Raw genomic sequence first — 19,102 nt, 5'->3', positions numbered from 1 at the left:
GTGTATTCTTATATTCTAAAGGTCCATCTTATATACTAGCAACTAGGTAATTAAAATTTGCTGTAACAAAGCACATGCCAGAAGCTTGAATTAAATGTCAAGAAGAAAACAAGAACCAAGGACCTCATTGGCCTTCTTATTTTCCTTCCTAATTTTGACACAATAGTATGGAGATTAAGAAGCTCAGAACATATAGGAAACAGAGCAGCCATTGCAGTCATTTCACTCCACAGGGAGAACTACTTCCATTTAATACAACATCTGCAAAACCAGTCTGGACTTTAACAGGTGTAAGAGACAGCTGAGGATGTTCAATCTTCAATGTATCTGAGATCTTCAGACCGAAAGTTCTACTACCCTAGAAAGGGTACAGCCTTTTGTGCAGCTGACAGCAAGCAAGACAGAAGCAAGTAAGTTTCTGCAGGAATCACTGTCTCCTGTAATAGAGCCCAACACCCTCTGAAGATCACATGGCTTTTTTGCCACACTTTGGCAGGGTTCTTTGTTTTGCCATGGCTCCTTACGAGCTACCGCCCACTATCAATTTAGTTGAAATGAGCTTATTAAAAATAAATTAAATCACAGGCAAACTTGTCATCTATCAAGAAAAATGCATACAGCCTAGATACAGATACTGGAAAACAGCACTGATACCATGATTTTCTAACAACTTGGTACAGCCAGCAGGAAGCAGTGCATAAAGAAGGTCACATCCACCCTAAAGTTTGGGAAGTGCCAGAACTTCTACATTCAAGAATACTGAATTTCAGGGTCTTGCCAAAAATACATGTTCCCTTCCCCACTTGCACTGAAAGCCAAAGAGACTTGTGAAAAAATTTGCAAGGTATAAGGAAGAGAATCTTCACTGTGAGGGTGGTGAGGCATTGGAACATGCTACTCAAGAAGTTGTGGCTTCCCCATTCCTGGCAGTGTTCAAGGCCAGGTTGGATGAGGCTTTGAGCAACCTGGTCTAGTGGAAGGTGTCCCTGCCCATTGCAGGGGGGTGGAACTGAATGATCTTTAGGCCCTTTCCAACCAAAACTATTCTCTGGTTCTATGATAAGATACTGCATTCTCTGAGTTCCTAGAAGCAAGGTAGCCCATTGAATTAAAATCTTCAGGAGCAGGAAAAGCTTCAATAAGTTTTTTAATTAGGATCTTTTGAAAAAAGCATTAAGCAATCAGTGGTTCTCAAGGGGAAAAATTACCTTGTTTTCCAGGACAGCAGGGTTGTGCTACCTCATCCCCCTTCCTTTAGAGTCTGAGAGCATACAAACACAGAAGGGTCTCTGCTGCTGTTGCTTAGAAAGTAACACAGCAAGACCTTCCCAGCTAGCTCTCTACTGGCAATGTAGACAAGCTCGATAACACAGACTTCTAAAGAAAAAATGATATTGGCCTGCAGCTGGAGAGCAATTGTCAACATGGTGCCTGATGGTTCATGAAAAAGCCCCTCTCCCGTCCATGCAGCCCATCCTAAGCTTCAACCAGCATATACTGCCTTTACCCATTGTACAGGGAAAAATGCGTGGCACTGAGAAAAAGCTGCAGCTTCATTCTTACACTGCTCCATCAAAGCCATTCAAAACGGATGATGGTGCATCAGTACTGAAAAGGACTCTACATACATTATATTTCACAACCATATTCTAGCTTCATAAATGAGCAAAAATCTGAAATATGCACCAAACTAAACACACAATCTGCTTCCTTTTAAGGCTTCTCTACATTGTGAAAGGAATCAAAAAGGCTGGTCTGGAATAAATTAAGGGAGGTTAAATGTTCTTCAATATCCTGTTGCTTTGCACTGTGCACTCTGCTCACAAAGTTCAGCTTTTCAGCTCCTGCTCCCCAAACGATGGCATTACTGATGAAAAAGCAGAGCTCAGTAAAGAGCACTACATGTCACCAGACAACAATTGCCAATGGACACTCTCATTTTCCTGATTTTCCCTTTTTGCAACTCCTGCTACCAACCCTGAATGGACAGTCCCACCTTGCCTCCTGCAGTTTCCATACCTCCTTCTGAGCACCGGTGTGAAGCGGCAGAGCACTACTTTCGGCTAATTGCAACCACACTACCTTGCCTTGGCGTAACTCTAGTACTACAACAAGTGTGGCCCACCACAAATATCTTGGGGACATGGGGACTGGCAGTCTGCTGCTCAAACCCATGTCACAGCACAAAGCTGTGAAAAAAGCATGCAGGTGAATATCAAAAAGCACGGATCTCATAAAAATACCTGAAAACAGGAACACACTTGAGCTTCCAAGCACCCTCTTAAAATACAGTCATAGAATGGTTTGGGTTGGAAAGGACCTTAAGGTCAGCCAGTCCCAACCTCCCTGCCACAGGCAGGGACACCTTCCACCAGACCAGGTTGCTCAAAGCCCCTTCCAACCTGGCCTTGAACACTGCCAGGGCTGGGGAAGCTACAGCAACCTGTTCAAATGCCTCACCATCCTCACATTAAAGAACTTCTTTTTAATATCTAATCAAGACCTCCCCTCTCGCAGTTCAAAGCCATTCCCCCTTGTCCTGTCACTACATGCCCTTGTAAAAAGTCCCTCCGGATTTCTCGTAGGCCCCCTTTAGGTACTGGAAGGCTGCTAGAAGGGAAGGTCCCTCAGGAGCCTTCTCTTTTCCAGGCTGAAAAACCCCAGCTCTCCCAGCAGATCTTCACAGGAAGTCAAAATTAAAAGCAACCTCACCATTTTTGCCGACGCCTCACGCTCACATCTCTTCCCGAGACAGCTGTTCGAACGCCCTTACTCACACACGGCAGCCCGGCACGGCTCACCTACGCTCCCGCGGACTCCCAGTACGAACCCTGACCAACGATAACCGCGTACCAGCGTACACAGCAACGCCGCCACACGCAGCACCGCGCCGCAGAGGACCACAGCGATGACCGAAGCCGTGGCACGAAGCAAACACGGGGTGCCAGGCCTCCCCAAGATGGGGGCGAGGCGCTCCCAGCGGCGGCAGGAGGCGAGGCGAGGCCAGGCCAACGGCCGCCCCCTCACCCGGAGCTGTCAGCGGTGACTCCCACCTCAGCCGCACCAGCCCCGGCGATGCACCTTCTCCCTCCGGCGCCCGCCTCACACCACGGCGGCGCGGCCCCTGCCCGCTCCCGGAGCCCGCCCGGCTCTCCCCGCTTACCTCCGCGGCCACAGCTGCCGCCACCGGCCCCGCACCCTCAGCAGCTCCGGCGGCCCGACGCGCGCCGGCGCCCGCCCGCTCGTGACGGCACCGGGAGCGGCGGCCCCGCCCCGCCGCTGGGCCCGGCCCCTGCGCCGTCCGGCCCCGCAAGGCCCCGCCGCGAGGGGCGGGCAGGGGAAGGACTGCATTGCGCTCCCTCCCGGCAGGGCTGAAATAAGCCTGTGTCGGCAGGGCCGCAGGTGCCGGGCTGCCTGCCCGCCTCAGGGCCAGCCGCCGGCCCCTTGGTGCTTTGTCATCCCCGGCCCCACGGGATCCAAACCCACAGAAACTGCGTTCGCTTGTGACATCATCTGCAGGCTGAACTGGGGATCTAAGAAAGAACACGTCACGGGGCTGAGAGGAACCCGCATCGCGGATGTGAAGTTTGAGCCAAATAATTCGAGATAATAATCCAGAACTTCTTCTCTGCTAATAAAAACGTCGGCATGTTTCCTCCGTTTGCCCTTACTCACTTGAACTCCCACTTGAAGCCACTTGATAGCTGGATCAACCAGCTATGGCTGCTGAAACAGCTGTGTAGCTGGAGCCAGGGCTCCGTTTCTTAGTCAATCTCTATACCACGACGCTGCCAGTGAGGGACTTAACCTGCTCAAGCAGTGCCAAGTGTAATTTGAAAGACCGTAAGGAGAGGTCACAGTCCAGCTCTTGACTCATTCTGTTACATTCACATGGCACACAAACGCATAGGGAAAGGCAGGTTACTTGTGAGCCACTCCCTGGAGGTCTGCAAGAGGCTCCAGCGCACAGGAAACACCCTGAACTGGGGAATTTGGGAGATAACACACACAGACACACTCTTCTGGATGCCTCCCGCCAACCGTGCATGACCCAGAGAGTACAGCTGCCAACTACCAACTGAGTCAGTCCCAACACCACTCCACTGCAAGAATCTGAACTTGCCTGTTGCAGCTCCCCAGTGCTGGAAGCTGCCTGGTCAAATCCTCAATATGATAATCTGGAGAAGCCAGGAGATGGACCTTGAATTTTTCATTTTTCTTTCCTTTCCATCTGTCAACAGTGAAATTCCATGGAAGGACTTCTTCAAAATCACACAGAACTTAGAGAGAGGAGGCATTTTCAAGGCCTTGTCAAACATATGGGATTTTTAACATTTATCTTTGGTCATAGTTTGGCACAAAACTAATGAACACATGCCACATTTTTAAACAAGGAGACATAAAATAGGAGTTCCTCTGCATACCACACAAACTTAAAGCCATCCTCTCATAAAAAACATTAAATATTCTTGGCCAGAACAGGCTAGAAAGCACGTAGACACTGTCACTAGCACACTCTGATTTCCATATAGAGCTTGGCAACATTAAGAAGCATAAAACATCATGGTTTATCTGTAGCTAATTATAACTGATTATCAGAAGGGAGCTGTGTTTGAGTAGAGGTACCTTGAGAGCTGCCCCAGGACACTTACCAGGCTCAAGACTATTCAATATTTTCCTCAAAGATGTAGAAGTGTGTATAAACTCACTGCTGATTATATCGTGGAGAACACAAAAGCTGGCACTATGATGAACTAAAGAACTGGGCCATCACAAAGGAGTTCTGGAATAGCTGGTACATTATACTGCTCACAATGATTATTATTTTTTTTATAGCCAAATCTCAGATTATACATCCAGGAAAAGAACACAAAGCTGCACCTTGAGCACTGGGGAAAGAGCTGACTGAAAAACTACTGACTCTAAAAAAGGCATCGGGATTGTAATGGACAAGGAATTGAACACAAGATCCCAACTTACCACTTGTCACAAAATGCAACATGAGTCTCGGAAGCACATTAACAGTGTACAAAGAAAGAGGGGATTTCACCCATACGTAGATCACTGAAAAAAACCCAAACAACATAAAAGGGAATTTATCTCCTTCTTAAAAGATTACAAATATGTGAAGTGACTAAGGAAGACAGGCATAACACAAGATTTCAGGAAGTCAATCCATGCATTTCATCAAAAAATATTAAGGCCACACTTACCTTTCCCCCCCTCTCCCTCCCCCAAGTTTTAAATGCATTCCCAGCAAGAAAATACAACCTAGGACCATCCTCTTTCGCAGAGCCATCCCTTCTTCTGCAAGTGAAAGCTGAAGTCAAATCCTGATCACCAGACAGACTTGCACTTTTGAAAGCAGGACTACTAGCTATTGGTACACACTATCAAAAGAAAACATTTTATGCCCTTTTCAAGAGCAAGTGCCTTTCTCTAGCATAAAAGCCTTCACAGGAGGTCACACCAGATAAAGGGTGTCAAACTCTTACCTAGACTGCTAATATAAAGTGGGAAGGGACACTTCACCAGATGCCAAATCTCAGCTGATAAAGGGCTTTATGTAGTTTCTGCCTTTATACTGAGCAATGCAAAAGCTTACACATCTTACAATGACTCCCCTCAGCATGCTATTTACCTCCATCTTCCTTAGCATGCCAGAGACCTGACAACCTCCAACAGATTTCTTCCCACTCAGACTTCCAGAAGCCATCCTGCTATAACCATTAGAGAGGTATGACTGACACAGAATCAAAAGCCTGAGATTCAAGGGCAGTATCTAACAAGTATTACATGTCTGTGACCTACGTACCAGAAAGACTTTAGAACTTCTCCCACTGAAAGGGCCTCAAAGATTCCTGCCATGAACTAACAAAAAAAGTCTATATTCCTCATCCTTCATGATAATGACAGACAACACAATACACTTCCACAATAGCACAGTTCTCATTAGAACATACAAATTACAAGCCAATTCCTATATTCACTATTTTTCCCTAGCTTCTTTCAAAGTAATAGTACCAATAATGCAAAACCAGAATTCTCTTCCCCCAGAGTGTCAACCAAGTCATTGTGGAGTATACCACTTACCGAAATTGACAATTTTCTGCAGATGCCTGCAGCAAAACTATGCCAGAAATAGATAACCCAGCATGCACATTTGGAAAAAAGATCTTAAGGTTTCTGGTTACTATTCTGTCAAGTACAGTTTATGACTGAAACTAAAACTGTCATGCTCTTCAGCTTTAAACAATGAGATACAGATTTAGAATAAATATACATATTTTAAATGACCACATATCAAGCACTGAGGCAGCATGAGGACTTGTGAAATTCATCATGATAGCAAAGCTGCTGCAGTTCTGTATTTCCAAGTTTTCCAGCCAAAGGTTTAAACAACAGATACTGCTTACCACCTACATTCTGTGACTGCAATTTTAGAAGATGATTGCACTTAGTGCTCTTCTTAGGAGCAGAAGGTGTCAGTCTAGTTTGTTTCAGGCTTCCACTGAAATAATGAAAAAAGGCTTTAATGAAAAAAGCCTATCATCTAACCTGCTACTCCCCAGAAACTTGGAAGTGAAGAGAGAATACACAACAAATTTCTTATGCCAACCATTGAATAATGAACCCCTTTGTAATACAAACACATACATTCTGGAAGCAGAAAAACTTTCAAAAGTGCATACTTGTTAAACGCCAACCCCCTTCTCTCTCTTTTTAATAGATATGAACATGAGACTTCATTAAACAGATTCTGTAACATTAAACAGATTAAACAATGTGCTTAGCTTCATACTAACTTGAAAGAACAGATTTCATGACCTAAAGAATTTTCAAAACCAGAATAAATAAGTATGGCCCATTTTTTATCAGGATAAACATGCGGGTCGTTCTGCTGTATGTGTTTACAGCTACATAAATACAAATACGGACCATGGAGAGAACACATTAACTGATGAAACCAGATGCAGCAATGCAGACAGGTCCTAACACAGATGGAGGCAGTCTGCAACACGAATCTCAACAGCACTCAACACCCTTTGACTCTGCCACGGTGTAAAACAAATAGAAGAAACTACAGCAGCAGAGAAAGGGTTCTGTATACTGTCCTGGACTTACACAACACAAATTATTAGCACTGCATATAATCGTGATTCTAAAACCAGTAAGTGCCTTTTGGCACCATTTCAATCTTTTGCTCTCCGCTGTCCAATTTCACAGATTCAAACACATTACATGTTCAATCCCGCAAAATCTACCACAGACTAGAAATAAGTATTTTTTTAATAAAAGCCAGTGGTGTGCTACAAAGCATGAGACTTAAAAATACCAATATATTCTAATTAAAACACTTTGTGTGTAAGGAAAAAGCTGGAATCATATACACAAATTTGTAGTACTTTGGGCTTTCTGTTAATGAAACTAATTCTTTTTCACACAAGAAACATTAATAGCTCTCAAGTAGGACAGTGCATAGAAGCCCAAGACAATTATATAATTAGTCATTTTTAGACAGAATGTTATGTTACACAGTACTGCATTGAACAATGACAGTCTCTCGAGCAAGTCAGTATTTTGATCCATATTATATGCATATTTATACTGCCCAACCAGCTTTATGAACCATTAGGAAATTTCGACACTAGGACTCCACTGTATCAAAACACATATTCTGTTAAATTAACAGAATGTCCAGTAGCAACACTACATTTAAATGTATCACTTGATCTTCACCAGAAATAACTAGTTAAAACTAACCAGTTGTCTGCTCTTTTCCAAAAGGAGCTGCTGCAGTGCCGTTAGGTGAGACTTCAATGATTACAGCTAAGAAAGCCTATAGCCTGCTCTCAGAGCGCAGACTATGGAAGAGTCCTTGACTACTAAACCCACATACCATTCCCACTCTTCTCCCTGACATTTAACTACCTGCCAATAGGCTTTGAATTTATTTTTACTCCCTTTTTTAATGTCTTTCTTTTTCCCCAAAGGGAGAAGGCTTGCGAGTAAAAGCTTGAAATTAGAGTGCTATAATTAATACTCTTACAATATTTATATACAATTTATCTACTGTAACTATAATACACAGTATTTATACAGCACCAATTTATCATTTTAGTATATGTAAAGAGATAACATGGTAACTAGGGAAAACAAAGTATGTTTACAGCACTTCGACAAATGAACTAGCTTTCACTTAATCGACAGAACATGAAAAGGTGAAATCGGTGTTGATTTATGGTTGCAAAAATAAAATCCTACACATACAAGTAATATAAACACACTTTGCAGTTGCTTAAGGCAGACAGAATTAAATAATCAACACATACTCATTCACTCAAGTCATCAATTTTACAAGCGCAAGTGTTGCTTGCATCTGTTCAGACTAAATGTAAATCAGCCACAGTTTTAGCCAAGAAGTTACTATGACTCTCACCTCTCCTATTTCCTAATCTTTTTTCTGATCACCTTGTTTGAAGTTATTCAAATTTCCATATGTAAGAGCTATAGTACCATCTATTTCTTCAGACACACTGAAGAAAGGAAAAAGAAACATTCTTCAGAAACAAGTTCTCAAACAGAACCAGTAAGTATTTACCACAGTCGTGGTTTAATCCTGCTTCCCCCATAAATCCTGCTTCCTTACCAGGGTGGGGCAAGAGAGACTACCTGATAGATGTCATCTGTCTTGACAAATACCGTCATACCTCAGATAGATCTGCCACAGCCGTACTTGATCAAAGGAATGCAAAACAATAGTTCCCTCTTAATTTCTTTGCTTTTTCACTTCAGTTTTTTTTTATAACATGTGAAACTATATGAAATTTGACAAAGCACTAATATTCTCAAGAAAGAGCAAGTATTAAGAAGTGTATAGCAGGAACTAGTTACCATTTAAGTGAATGAGAATTTGAGTATTTTATACCCATAAACAAGAACCAAAGATTTCAGAGAGAAGTGACAAAGTAAAAATGAGAATACTGCTTACACAAAGTAGAAAGTAAATTTGTGGAACACTACTTCTATAAACACAATAAAGTCCAGATCACCATCCCTCATTTGGATTAGTATTTATACAATTGCTTGGAAAATAATGCAGAAAGACCATTCAGGGTCATCTCAAGAGGAACTCACATACTGCTGTAAATACTTCTAGAACATAGTAATAGCTGCCATGGTTTCCTCAACTGCTGGCCTGAGGACCACCTTTCTCACCCATCCAAAGATATACAATTAGCTACAACCAAGCATCCAGCTTTCAAGTCATTGATTAGGATAATGCTATAGTTCTCTTGGACTTGTGTCAATACAATAAAGAAGACAGACTACTTGAAAGATAAATCAGACATCTTTTAATTTAGAGTAACCAAATGTAAACCCAGTTGCCCAACAAGACTAGACAGTGCTAATAACCATTTACATCAATCACCACATTAAAGGGATTTGTAGCAAGAGGAAAGTGATGCCATCCTTGTACATATGGGACTGGAAAAACATCACTGCTCCTACCTGTTAGTGCAGGTTTATAGGGCAGCAAACCTACTGGGGTGGAAACAGCTTGCATACATTTCAGAACCTCATTCAACTCAAACAGCTCTATCCTGAGGCATCCTCTGGGATACCAGTTGAGTGAACTCCAGTTTCATATCTTGTGTCATGTGAAATAGTAAACATGTTCAGAATTAGTGAAACCACAAAAGACAACTTCACTTCAAAACAGAATGATAACTTCTGCAGCTTACTCTAGATTTTATGTATTTTATTGCAAGTGCATGACAAGTCCCCATTTTGGCCAGAACTTGCAGTTCTACACTTGTCTTCATTTTAACATTTAAATGCACATCCAGGTCAATCTATTGGAATACTCAGGATTGGGTACCTTCCACGAAATTACTGTATAAAAGGATGCAGCAGATAGTCTTCTTCCTTTAGTCTCTGTTTTGTGTAAAGTGCTGATGAGCCCTGATTTCCCACGGCTGTGTCTCTTCATGGGGACTTCAGTATCCTTTCCTTCCTCTGAATCTTGCCCTAGTATCCAACTGAAAATTGAAATCAACATATTAAAAACATGCATTTTGCAAAAGAAATGCTTTAGAGTGCTTGTGAAGTCTTGGCACTTCATAACATCAGAACAAAGCCCAAAATACAGCAGAATTTACTGTAAAGAAAATTAGTGATGTAGCCAACAAATCATGGGGTTCTTCCAATGAAAAAGACATTGTATTACCTGGAATTTCACTCAAAATTAAAAATATGTGATATGCATTCTCTGTAATAACACAAATGACGGAACATCATAGTGGGGTGGCAAGGAACATGGAAAAACAAGGTAGTGTCCATCTGCTTAGATCTCTTTTTCCAAACTTAACTGATAAGCTGAAGGAGCAAAATTCAGATTGGGTTGAAGTGGGAATCACTGCAAATGTCAGTGAGGAAAAGGGTAACTTAAATACAAGAAGTTTCTAGGGGGAAAAAAAGCCCAACAAAACACCAAACCACAGTAAAAAGTGAAATAATATTCAACTTGTGAAATCTGTGGGTTTATTCTTGGCAGTTACAAAAAAGCCATTTAATGGAAGCAAAAAATTGCAGTAAAGCTAAAATAAAAGCTACAGAGCGCACTTACACAAGCTAAACTGCAAGTTCTTTGCCAGTGCAGCAGAAAAACATATTTTGATCTTGGGAAAATTCTTCTGACTTTAGTCAGTCTTGTAGACAGCAGCTTCAGACCGCAATTCAGCTGTAATCAATCTAATATCTGAGGGTGGGTATTTTACCTCCATTAACTAACCTTCCTTCAGAATTCCAGCAAAATTTGTAAAGAGCTAAACTACATGATGACACAGCTTGTCCAAGACAAGCAGCTTCCACTCTAAACCTTAATCCTACTTTAACATCTAAAATAGTAGGGAAATAAACTTCAGTACAAGACATTACATTTCCTTAGAAAGAAAACAGAATCTAGGTAAACCCCCTAATGGTTTTAGCATACTATAAATTACATCTGCATTTAGCATCTAACTTGGTTTTGGATACTCTCAGCCTTACTATTATGCCAAGTATCAAATGCGGCAGAGCAGGATTATTGAAATTTACAGAGGTCACAGGGCAAGAAAAACGTCACTCATCAGCCTTAGAATTTGGAGCAGTTAAACACAACCATGTAAGAGCCAGGCCTCTTCCTGCATGACAGGAGACACTTGGCTAGAAACTTAGTTTCACCAGGTTCCCTTCGCAATCTACAGACAGAAATACAGGCACATCATGTAATGGTATCACTGCTGCAACATATACATATATATATATATATATCTCAAATATATATTTCAAGCATTAAATACACAGAGTTTTTTTCCTGTCCACAGAAATAATAATAACTTGTCACTATGTATTAATACAGTTTATATATGAGGGGTACGAAATGCTGCTACAACTTTAACAAAAATACAGAATGGAAGAAAAATTTTAGGTACCATTTTAGCTGCATGTTCTTCATTATGCACCACACTGCCTACAAATAAAAGTGAGCCCAGAACTACTTATGCTTAGAAAGTTTTGATACTATCTTTACAACATCCTAACCCCTTTTTAAATGTTGTGGAAACAACCAACATGTTTCTGGATAAAATAGGGGAAACTTTATCTAATTACATTTTTAAAACTGTCTTCACACTATCATACTTAACAGCTCACTGTTAAAAAAAAACCCAAACTGTTACTTATTATGAACTCCAGTCCTCTAAGAAAATGAAGAATAGTGTAATTTGAATGCAAGAGCCAGCTTCATCAGTGAAAGCCTTTTTTCAATAGCACAACCTCTTCACTTAAATGTTCTCCATACAGATCTCTTCCAATGACCTCAAACAAAAATTAGCTTGTCAGTATCTTATCTCACAATTACCTGACCTACTAATATTGCCTAAACCAAAGCTTTAATAAAAAAATAGCAAAAATGCCTCATTTACCTGTCACATTCTAAGCCTAATTCAAATATGCATTTTTCCAACTCTTTTATACTCCGCTTTTTCTTCAGATGTATAGATGTACAACATCCGTATTTCTGAAAAGACTTCAATTGCAAGCCTTATTCTGCTTAATGACATCAGTTTTACTGATCTGAGCGCTCTTCTTCAGAAAACGGGAAAAAAGAGGGCAAGCATGCAGGCCGCTAGCAGGAAACGCGCCACAAACACTCACCATCGATCTTTTGCATGCAAAAAACGTCATTTGCAAACTTCTACAGTGTCCTTCCCTCAAGCACTGCTTCGGGCTTTTATTTTCCTGTGAGACGAAAAACAAAGGATTACACACTTAAACGGATCGCAGAAGCTTCTCAATAAGACATCGAACTACTTCACATGAGGTTTACTCGGGATTTTGTCATGGTACGGTGACTCGCGCCTTCTTCTAAAGTCGCCATTTCTTAACTTTCTTAAAACCCAAATTAAGGGGTTTGACAGAGACCTCGGGGAAGGACCCTGAGCGGGCCTCGGGGCACCCTAAGCCCAGGGAGGCGACTGAAGCACCAGCAGCAGGACCGCGAGCCCTATCCCGGGAGAGCGGCAGCGCTCACCTGCAGGACGCAGGGGCTCTCCAGCAGACACTGCCGCAGGTCCTCCCTCACTCCCCCGCAGGCCTGTCCGTCCTCCTCTTTATCCTCATAGTACTTAGGCATGGTGGAAAAACAGGCTCTATAGCTCGCTGCGGCCTACCCAGGCATCACTACCAGCACCGGCCGCCATGCCGGGCGCCCTTAGCCCTATCCCTCTTCCGGCGGTAGAAAGGAAGAGGCGGGGTGGATCCCGGAAGCAAACCGGGGCGCTTGCGTCACCGACGTTACCGGAAGGCTGCTGGTGCGGGGGGTGGTAGCGGCCCCACCACCGGGTGAAGCGGGGGTCGCGCTGCGGCAGCAGGTGAGGTCCCATCCCCTTGCCGGTTGCTGAGGGACGAGCGGCGCGGTGGTGCGAGCCCGGCTGCTGGCGGGGAATGAGGGCTCTCGGTGCTTCCCACCCGGCGCTGAGATGCGGGTCCCGCTGAGAGGGCGGCGGCTGTCGCTTGTGGGGCGGTCACGGATGTCACTTGGGCGATGCTGGGCTGGTGTGGGCTGAACTACGGACGGAGAGACCGGTAATCGTACCTTTGCCCCTGGCTGCGCTCTCCGGCCTTTCGCCTGCTGTAGAGCCTGTCGGCCTTGACTCGCTTTTGCGATGGGGCCGCAGGGTCGGGGCCGCCTGGCAGGCGGTGCTGAAGCGGAGGTGCCTGCTCCACCTTTCCCGCTTACTGCCCTCCCCAGCAGTCCGCAAAGGCACTGTCAGGACATGGCGGGCTCGCCTGTGACTGTCACAGTTCATACTTGTGCGTAGCATTTGTAACTTACGTGGCGTGAATGGCCTGGTCGTGGCTTTAGTCCTCATTATGTGCTAAGCCGAATGCATCTTTTGAAATTGCTTCTTCAGCGAAATGCTGCCAACTACTTCAGTTAGTTCCCGGAGCCAGGGCAATGGTGTGCTGAGCCCCAGGGATGCTGCAAGGCATACAGCCGGAGCCAAGCGCTACAAGTACCTGCGGAGGCTCTTCCACTTCCGACAAATGGACTTCGAGTTTGCTCTTTGGCAGATGCTTTACCTGTTTACTTCACCACAGAGGGTTTATAGGAACTTTCACTACAGAAAACAGACAAAGGACCAATGGGCAAGAGATGATCCTGCTTTCTTAGTGCTTCTCAGTATCTGGCTCTGCGGTGAGTGCAAGGGAATTGCATGAAAGAGAGTCAGGGAAAGTTTAGGAATATACATTTGTGGCCCTTCTAATAACACACACACAAAAGGACCAACCTGTATGGATTATCCTTTAATCAAAGTTGAACAGAAAAAAATGACCGAACCATTTGGAAGTTAAAGTGGGAATTAGAAAATGGAGGAGACAACTAATACTATCTAGTCTTGAATTATTCTCTCTATTGCAACTCATTTCCTATTGCATTTCAAACTATATATAATTCCCTGTAACTTTACAGACAGTAATAATATGCCATGCCATACAGCAATGTTTTACTTAAAAAAATACGAACACTTGGTTTATCTGAACATCACAGATAAAATGCTATTTTTGCAGTGAAAGCCTTAGTGAGATTCTGCATATTGCAGAATTAAGGTATAAACAAAGCCTCTTGTGTAGTTTTGAGACTGAACTGCAAATATAAGTCTTACCCTATTCATCTTCTGTTACATAGCACGTTGCTTTTAGTAATTCCAAAACCGTTAATTCTAAAGTGAAAGTATGTATCACCACACACATGGTTTGGGTTAACAAGGAGCTTTTATGAACCAAAGTATATTCTATTGTAGTTTTGTGTGGCTTTTTTTTTTAAAGGAGTTTGTGTGGAGCAATAGTATTTGCTGTTACGTTGTTAAGCCCAAGTACAGATGAGTGTTCTCCAATTTGTGAAAGGGATTATATTATGAATAAATAGCTTTATGCTTAGTTTTGGGTGGGAAAAAAATTAGTTGTGGGACTGAAAATCTCGGGGAGCAAAATAAGAATGAAACTGGATGTTTTGTAACAGTATAATCAAAAAGATATAGTGGTATAAGATCTCATGCTTTCTTGTCCACAGCTAATTTAAATAACCTCATTCTCCTTTCAGTGTCTACTGTAGGATTTGGATTTGTGCTGGACATGGGCTTTTTTGAAACAATAAAGCTGCTACTTTGGGTTGTATTCATCGATTGTGTAGGTGTTGGCCTCCTGATTGCAACTCTGATGTGGTAAGTAGTGAGGGCTGAAACCTAGTTCAGTATTGCTGATCCGATAAGGATCATCCTCTGCTGTTTGCATGACACTTGGTTCTTTGGGGCAATATCATAAAGTGTGTATTGACTGTAGATTGGTTTGTGCTGACATGGTAATTGTTTCAAAATGTTGCTTTAAAAAAGGATGCATTTTTTTTTTTACCATTATTTCCTGCTCAGAAAGTTTGTATTATGAGAAACATTTTGACTTGTTTTCTTTCTTTCTGTGCTGGTTAATCTTCAGCAGTAATGCCAGATCAAGACTGTGGTGATCAAAACCAATATTACTTCATTTCTTATTTTGATTCAACAGCTTAGGTAATGTAAGCCTAAGGATGACTGTATTTAAGTAGGGCAATATACAATTGGCTCATGCTTATTGCTGAAGATTTTAGCTATTTCCACTATAAGCAATGTTGGTTCTATTTTGTGTATGTTTGCTGTTTGCTGCCTGCTGCCAGTTTTAGCCTGTAATGTCCAGAGACTTTAAGAAGGGGAGAGCAGTAGGGAGTAAGTTTACAACCTGGGTCTCAGCACATCATAGATGTGTCCCACACCTTCAAGGGAGCCATGAAACAGTGGGAAGTCACTGTTTCTGGGCTGTGGGAAGGGGAGGGGAACAAAGAAAACATTTTTATTTTACCAAGAACATAAGGAAGTAAGAGCCCTTAAAGTTGAGTTCTTGGAAACAGAGCTGACATCTTAAACCAATACCGCTCAGAAAAGGGAGATTCCTTTCAAACAATAGGAACTCCCATTTTCAACTGCAAAATTCAGGATGAAGCACATACCAGAACTGTAGCTGACAGATGAAAGGTACCTCTGCTGTCTGGCCCAGTAACCCATAAATTGCTTGGAGAAGAGCACAGAGTAATTCTTCCCTGCATCCTCCAGTGATTTGTGCCTCTGGATTCAGTCTCCTGAGCTAGAAAGACAGTTTTTCTCTGTCCCTTAGTCAGCTTCCTGCAGGCCTTGCTGCCCATCACCTGGCTCCAGTTCGGTTCAGGTCCCTTCTTCCAGTGCAGGATCACTTTCTTTTCAAAAGCTCCCCCCGTTCCTAGTGAGTCTGAACCCCTTCTTGTTTCCTCCACCTTGCACCCATGTTCTGCCTTCTTCTGACCCTGCCCTTAGCATAGAAAGTACATCAGAGGAAGCTACCACAAAAACTCTGGTCTCTTATTTCTGAGCATGGATTGACTTCTTGTTCCTCTTATAAATGGGATACATTTTCTGATGTCAGCAGAACTTCAGCTGGAGAAAACAGTCTTGAGGCTTGTTCCTCAGCCTGTCACACCAGGCAGTGCACATTCTGTTAGTACGTGTCTTCAAAAATAAGAATGGGCTCACCTTAAGCCTGTTATCCTTGCCCTCTTTCTGTGCTTGCAGTGCAGTGGTTCTGTGAAGATGAGTTAAGCCATCCCTATAGGAGGTGTGTTGATTGTGTAGGGGCACTTCTCTGAAGTCACCTCCTGTGTGTACAACCCAAAGAACTTATTACTGCAGTGATAAATTGTAGCACTGATCTGTTTAAAACAAAGCTTTGTTTCTGTATTACAGGAATGTCTCAGCTGCCTCTTGAATGCAAGGGATTCAATTATAGTTTTAACAAAAAACATTTTGGCAATAACCTGGCCTCGTAATTCTTGTGTGTTTTCTCCCAGATAGTGGAAACTTTGTTAGGGTAGAGCTAGGATCACACCTGTCTTACTGTCTCAAACCAATGCTTTGTCAGTCAGCTCTACAGTCATATTAACAACATTCTCAATTGTCTTCTCATATAGGTTCATTTCTAATAAGTATTTGGTGAAGCAGCAAAACAGAGACTATGATGTGGAGTGGGGATATGCCTTTGATGTTCATCTGAATGCTTTCTATCCACTTCTAGTCATTTTGCATTTTATCCAGTTGTTTTTCATCAACTGTAAGTAGAATAGTTTGGGTTCTTAGCTTCAGAATCGCGCTGTGTCACAATAGCTGAGAGCAGTTGTCTCTTCCAGATATCATCATATCTGATTCTGTCATTGGCTATTTTGTTGGGAATACATTATGGCTGATTGCAATTGGCTACTACATCTATGTGACATTCCTAGGATACAGTGGTGAGTAATGGCAGCCTCTTTTCTATTTGACTAAAAACAAGAGCGTAATTTCAGCATATTAATTTGTAAATTAATACAAGAGACTCAGCTGAGTGTTGAAGTAATCTTATCTCCGTAGTGAAAGAAGTCTGATAGAAATTTACCAATCCTTGCCCAGCTGTGTGGATATCTTAACTGAAAAATTATATTCTTCACCATACAAGCTTCCTGCCCCATATTAGCTCTGTAGGACCACAGGGCTTGTAAAACTTGGATTTACACAGGAACTAGAAAAACAAATTGAAACATTTGCATTGGATAAAAATTCTGTACCGAGTTGAAGACAAAACATCTCCCAGGGTGTTAACTCCCCCAGTTACCTCAAGTCCTCTCTGATCTGCGATGGTGGTAGGACTAGTAGGGCAGAGATGACAGCAGAAGTTGGGCAGAGTAGCACTGTTTTTTTCTTAGTCTTCCTCCATGGCCATCCTACATGAAGAACTTTCTTGAAAAGGGCACTGCTTCATATTTGCTTTGGTTTTGTTTCTGTTTCAGCATTGCCCTTTTTGAAGAACACAGCTATTCTTTTGTATCCGTTCGCCCTTCTCATCCTGCTCTACTTGATCTCCTTGGCATGTGGATGGAACTTCACCAAAATGCTTTGTTCCTTCTATAAGTACAGAGTGAAATAAAACCAGGACTTTACGTATCTAATGTTTATTTTGATTTTATCTGAGCTGTCTTGACAGTAAAGAAAAGAGCATTTTGTAAATTGTTGTAAATTTCTCTTTATTGTAGATAATTGTGTAAAAAAGTTTGAAGTGTCCTTTTTTTTATTAAAATATTTACAACAGTAAACATGTTAGCAATTTTGTTCAAATACTTTTGTAGTACATTCCTAAAACAGCGTTACTTGTACATCTCTGTAGCTTAAATTTAACTGCAACAAGTCTATTTAGCATAACTCTTACTGCAGCTATTTTGCACATACTGGCATAAGCTCTACATTATGAGGATTTTAAGTGACACCAAAAAGCAGTTCTACTGAAGAATAATATTGGAATACCTTGCCTTGGATTGGGTGAACATATGGATCTCTGTAGTATTGTAATGGTAAAGCAACAGCTGTCTCTAGATATGAAACTGTCCCCTCCTTTCATGAAAGAACTGGAGAACAGGTTTATTTTTATGACTACTTCAAATATACATGGACAACTCTGGCACACAGAAGAAACGGTGATGAAAGGCACAATTAACATGACCCATATCAGGTTTCCAAGTATAGCAGCAAGTTTTTAAACCAATCTCTATTCTAGCAACCACCCTTACACGTGGCAGGTCAATGAACACAGAAGGAAAGTACAAGTTTCATTTGGCTACAAGGGTGGGCTCATGGCAATGCCTGCAGCTGCAAGGGCCACAAGGCAAGGGGTATAAACTGACCATCTCAAATGCTACCTTCTGGAAATGGCAGATGACAACTTTCCAAAGCAGTGTTCAGTATGAAACATGAGCACTAGGATTCAGTTTCCAGAACAACACAAGAATAAACTGGTTACAGTAAGACATAATATTTCAATACTAGAATTTGATGCCTATGGAAAAGACTGTATCTTAAAATACCAAATATGCTGGCAGTGCGTCTTACAGTACTGTGTGTTTCAGCCACTGTTAAGGCTTGAAGAGAATCATGCTTCCCTCTCAGCAGATGCTGAGCAAAGTTCCCCTTTTAACAAGGGGAGCACTGATCCATGGAAGGCGAAGGATTCCAGTTAGGACCTGCTCCTACCCCTGCTGCTGGCACAAGCTCCTGGCCTGCAGGCAGCTGCAGCCCAACTGTACACCTTTTCCCTAACAGGAATCCAGCACCAGTGATCACCCAATTCACTTCAGCAGTGAAAATACTTCATACGTAGTGCCCCATGGTGTAATATCAGTGAAACCAATGAAGGACTTGCGGCTTGCGTACCTTCCCTTTAGGGATATCAAAGTTTGTCCCCTTGAAGGAATACTTCATTGTTCTCAAAATTAAGCTACTTCAAAAGTTCTAGCAGCTCACTTTTTACAGCAGAAATCGGCAAAACCCTTAAGAGGCCACTAAGGTCAGAAAAGTGACACTCGAAGACCAATTTCTTACATCAGCAATCAATGCTAGCCTGAAAACACAAGTTGTTTAATGGCCTTTCAGCATTATGCTGGTGATTGCAAAGGTGATTTAAAAACACAAGG

The 19,102-nt window shown here is 42.3% G+C and overlaps 2 protein-coding genes across 2 annotated transcripts; one reads left to right on the top strand and one right to left on the bottom strand.

Moving 5' to 3' along the window:
- Positions 1 to 9,333: 9,333 nt before the first annotated feature.
- LOC133272521 (cytochrome c oxidase assembly factor 5) lies at positions 9,334 to 12,789 on the bottom strand. Its single transcript, XM_061459708.1, has 3 exons — positions 12,578 to 12,789; positions 12,202 to 12,285; positions 9,334 to 10,043 (listed from the first exon to the last, which is right to left on the bottom strand). The coding sequence occupies exons 1-3, from the start codon at positions 12,677 to 12,679 to the stop codon at positions 10,002 to 10,004; spliced, it is 228 nt and encodes a 75-aa protein (XP_061315692.1). The 5' UTR covers positions 12,680 to 12,789; the 3' UTR covers positions 9,334 to 10,001.
- Positions 12,790 to 12,916: 127 nt separating this feature from the next.
- Positions 12,917 to 17,731, top strand: UNC50 (unc-50 inner nuclear membrane RNA binding protein). Its single transcript, XM_061459707.1, has 5 exons — positions 12,917 to 13,744; positions 14,651 to 14,771; positions 16,577 to 16,716; positions 16,793 to 16,894; positions 17,429 to 17,731. Exons 1-5 carry the CDS (start codon positions 13,465 to 13,467, stop codon positions 17,563 to 17,565), a joined length of 780 nt encoding a protein of 259 aa, XP_061315691.1. The 5' UTR covers positions 12,917 to 13,464; the 3' UTR covers positions 17,566 to 17,731.
- The last annotated feature ends 1,371 nt before the right edge of the window (positions 17,732 to 19,102 follow it).

The sequence above is a fragment of the Pezoporus flaviventris genome, unplaced genomic scaffold (genome assembly GCF_033815535.1).
Source record: "Pezoporus flaviventris isolate CSIRO_AGI_PZ_B2104156 unplaced genomic scaffold, CSIRO_AGI_Pfla_v1 ptg000030l, whole genome shotgun sequence".
NCBI lineage: Eukaryota > Metazoa > Chordata > Aves > Psittaciformes > Psittacidae > Pezoporus > Pezoporus flaviventris.
Note: the sequence above shows the minus strand (reverse complement) of the source record. Positions and strands in the feature narration are given on the sequence as shown.

Bases quoted from the DNA above. Each gene is read 5' to 3' on its own strand.
- UNC50 (XM_061459707.1), top strand. From the start codon at position 13,465: ATGCTGCCAACTACTTCAGTTAGTTCCCGGAGCCAGGGCAATGGTGTG. The intron at 16,717-16,792 runs GTAAGTAGAATA...TGTCTCTTCCAG, and splicing joins CCAGTTGTTTTTCATCAACT to ATATCATCATATCTGATTCT. The intron at 16,895-17,428 runs GTGAGTAATGGC...TTTCTGTTTCAG, and splicing joins GACATTCCTAGGATACAGTG to CATTGCCCTTTTTGAAGAAC.
- LOC133272521 (XM_061459708.1), bottom strand. From the start codon at position 12,679: ATGCCTAAGTACTATGAGGATAAAGAGGAGGACGGACAGGCCTGCGGG. The intron at 12,286-12,577 runs GTGAGCGCTGCC...TTCGTCTCACAG, and splicing joins AGAGCCCCTGCGTCCTGCAG to GAAAATAAAAGCCCGAAGCA. The intron at 10,044-12,201 runs GTGAGTGTTTGT...TTCAATTTTCAG, and splicing joins TTGCATGCAAAAGATCGATG to TTGGATACTAGGGCAAGATT.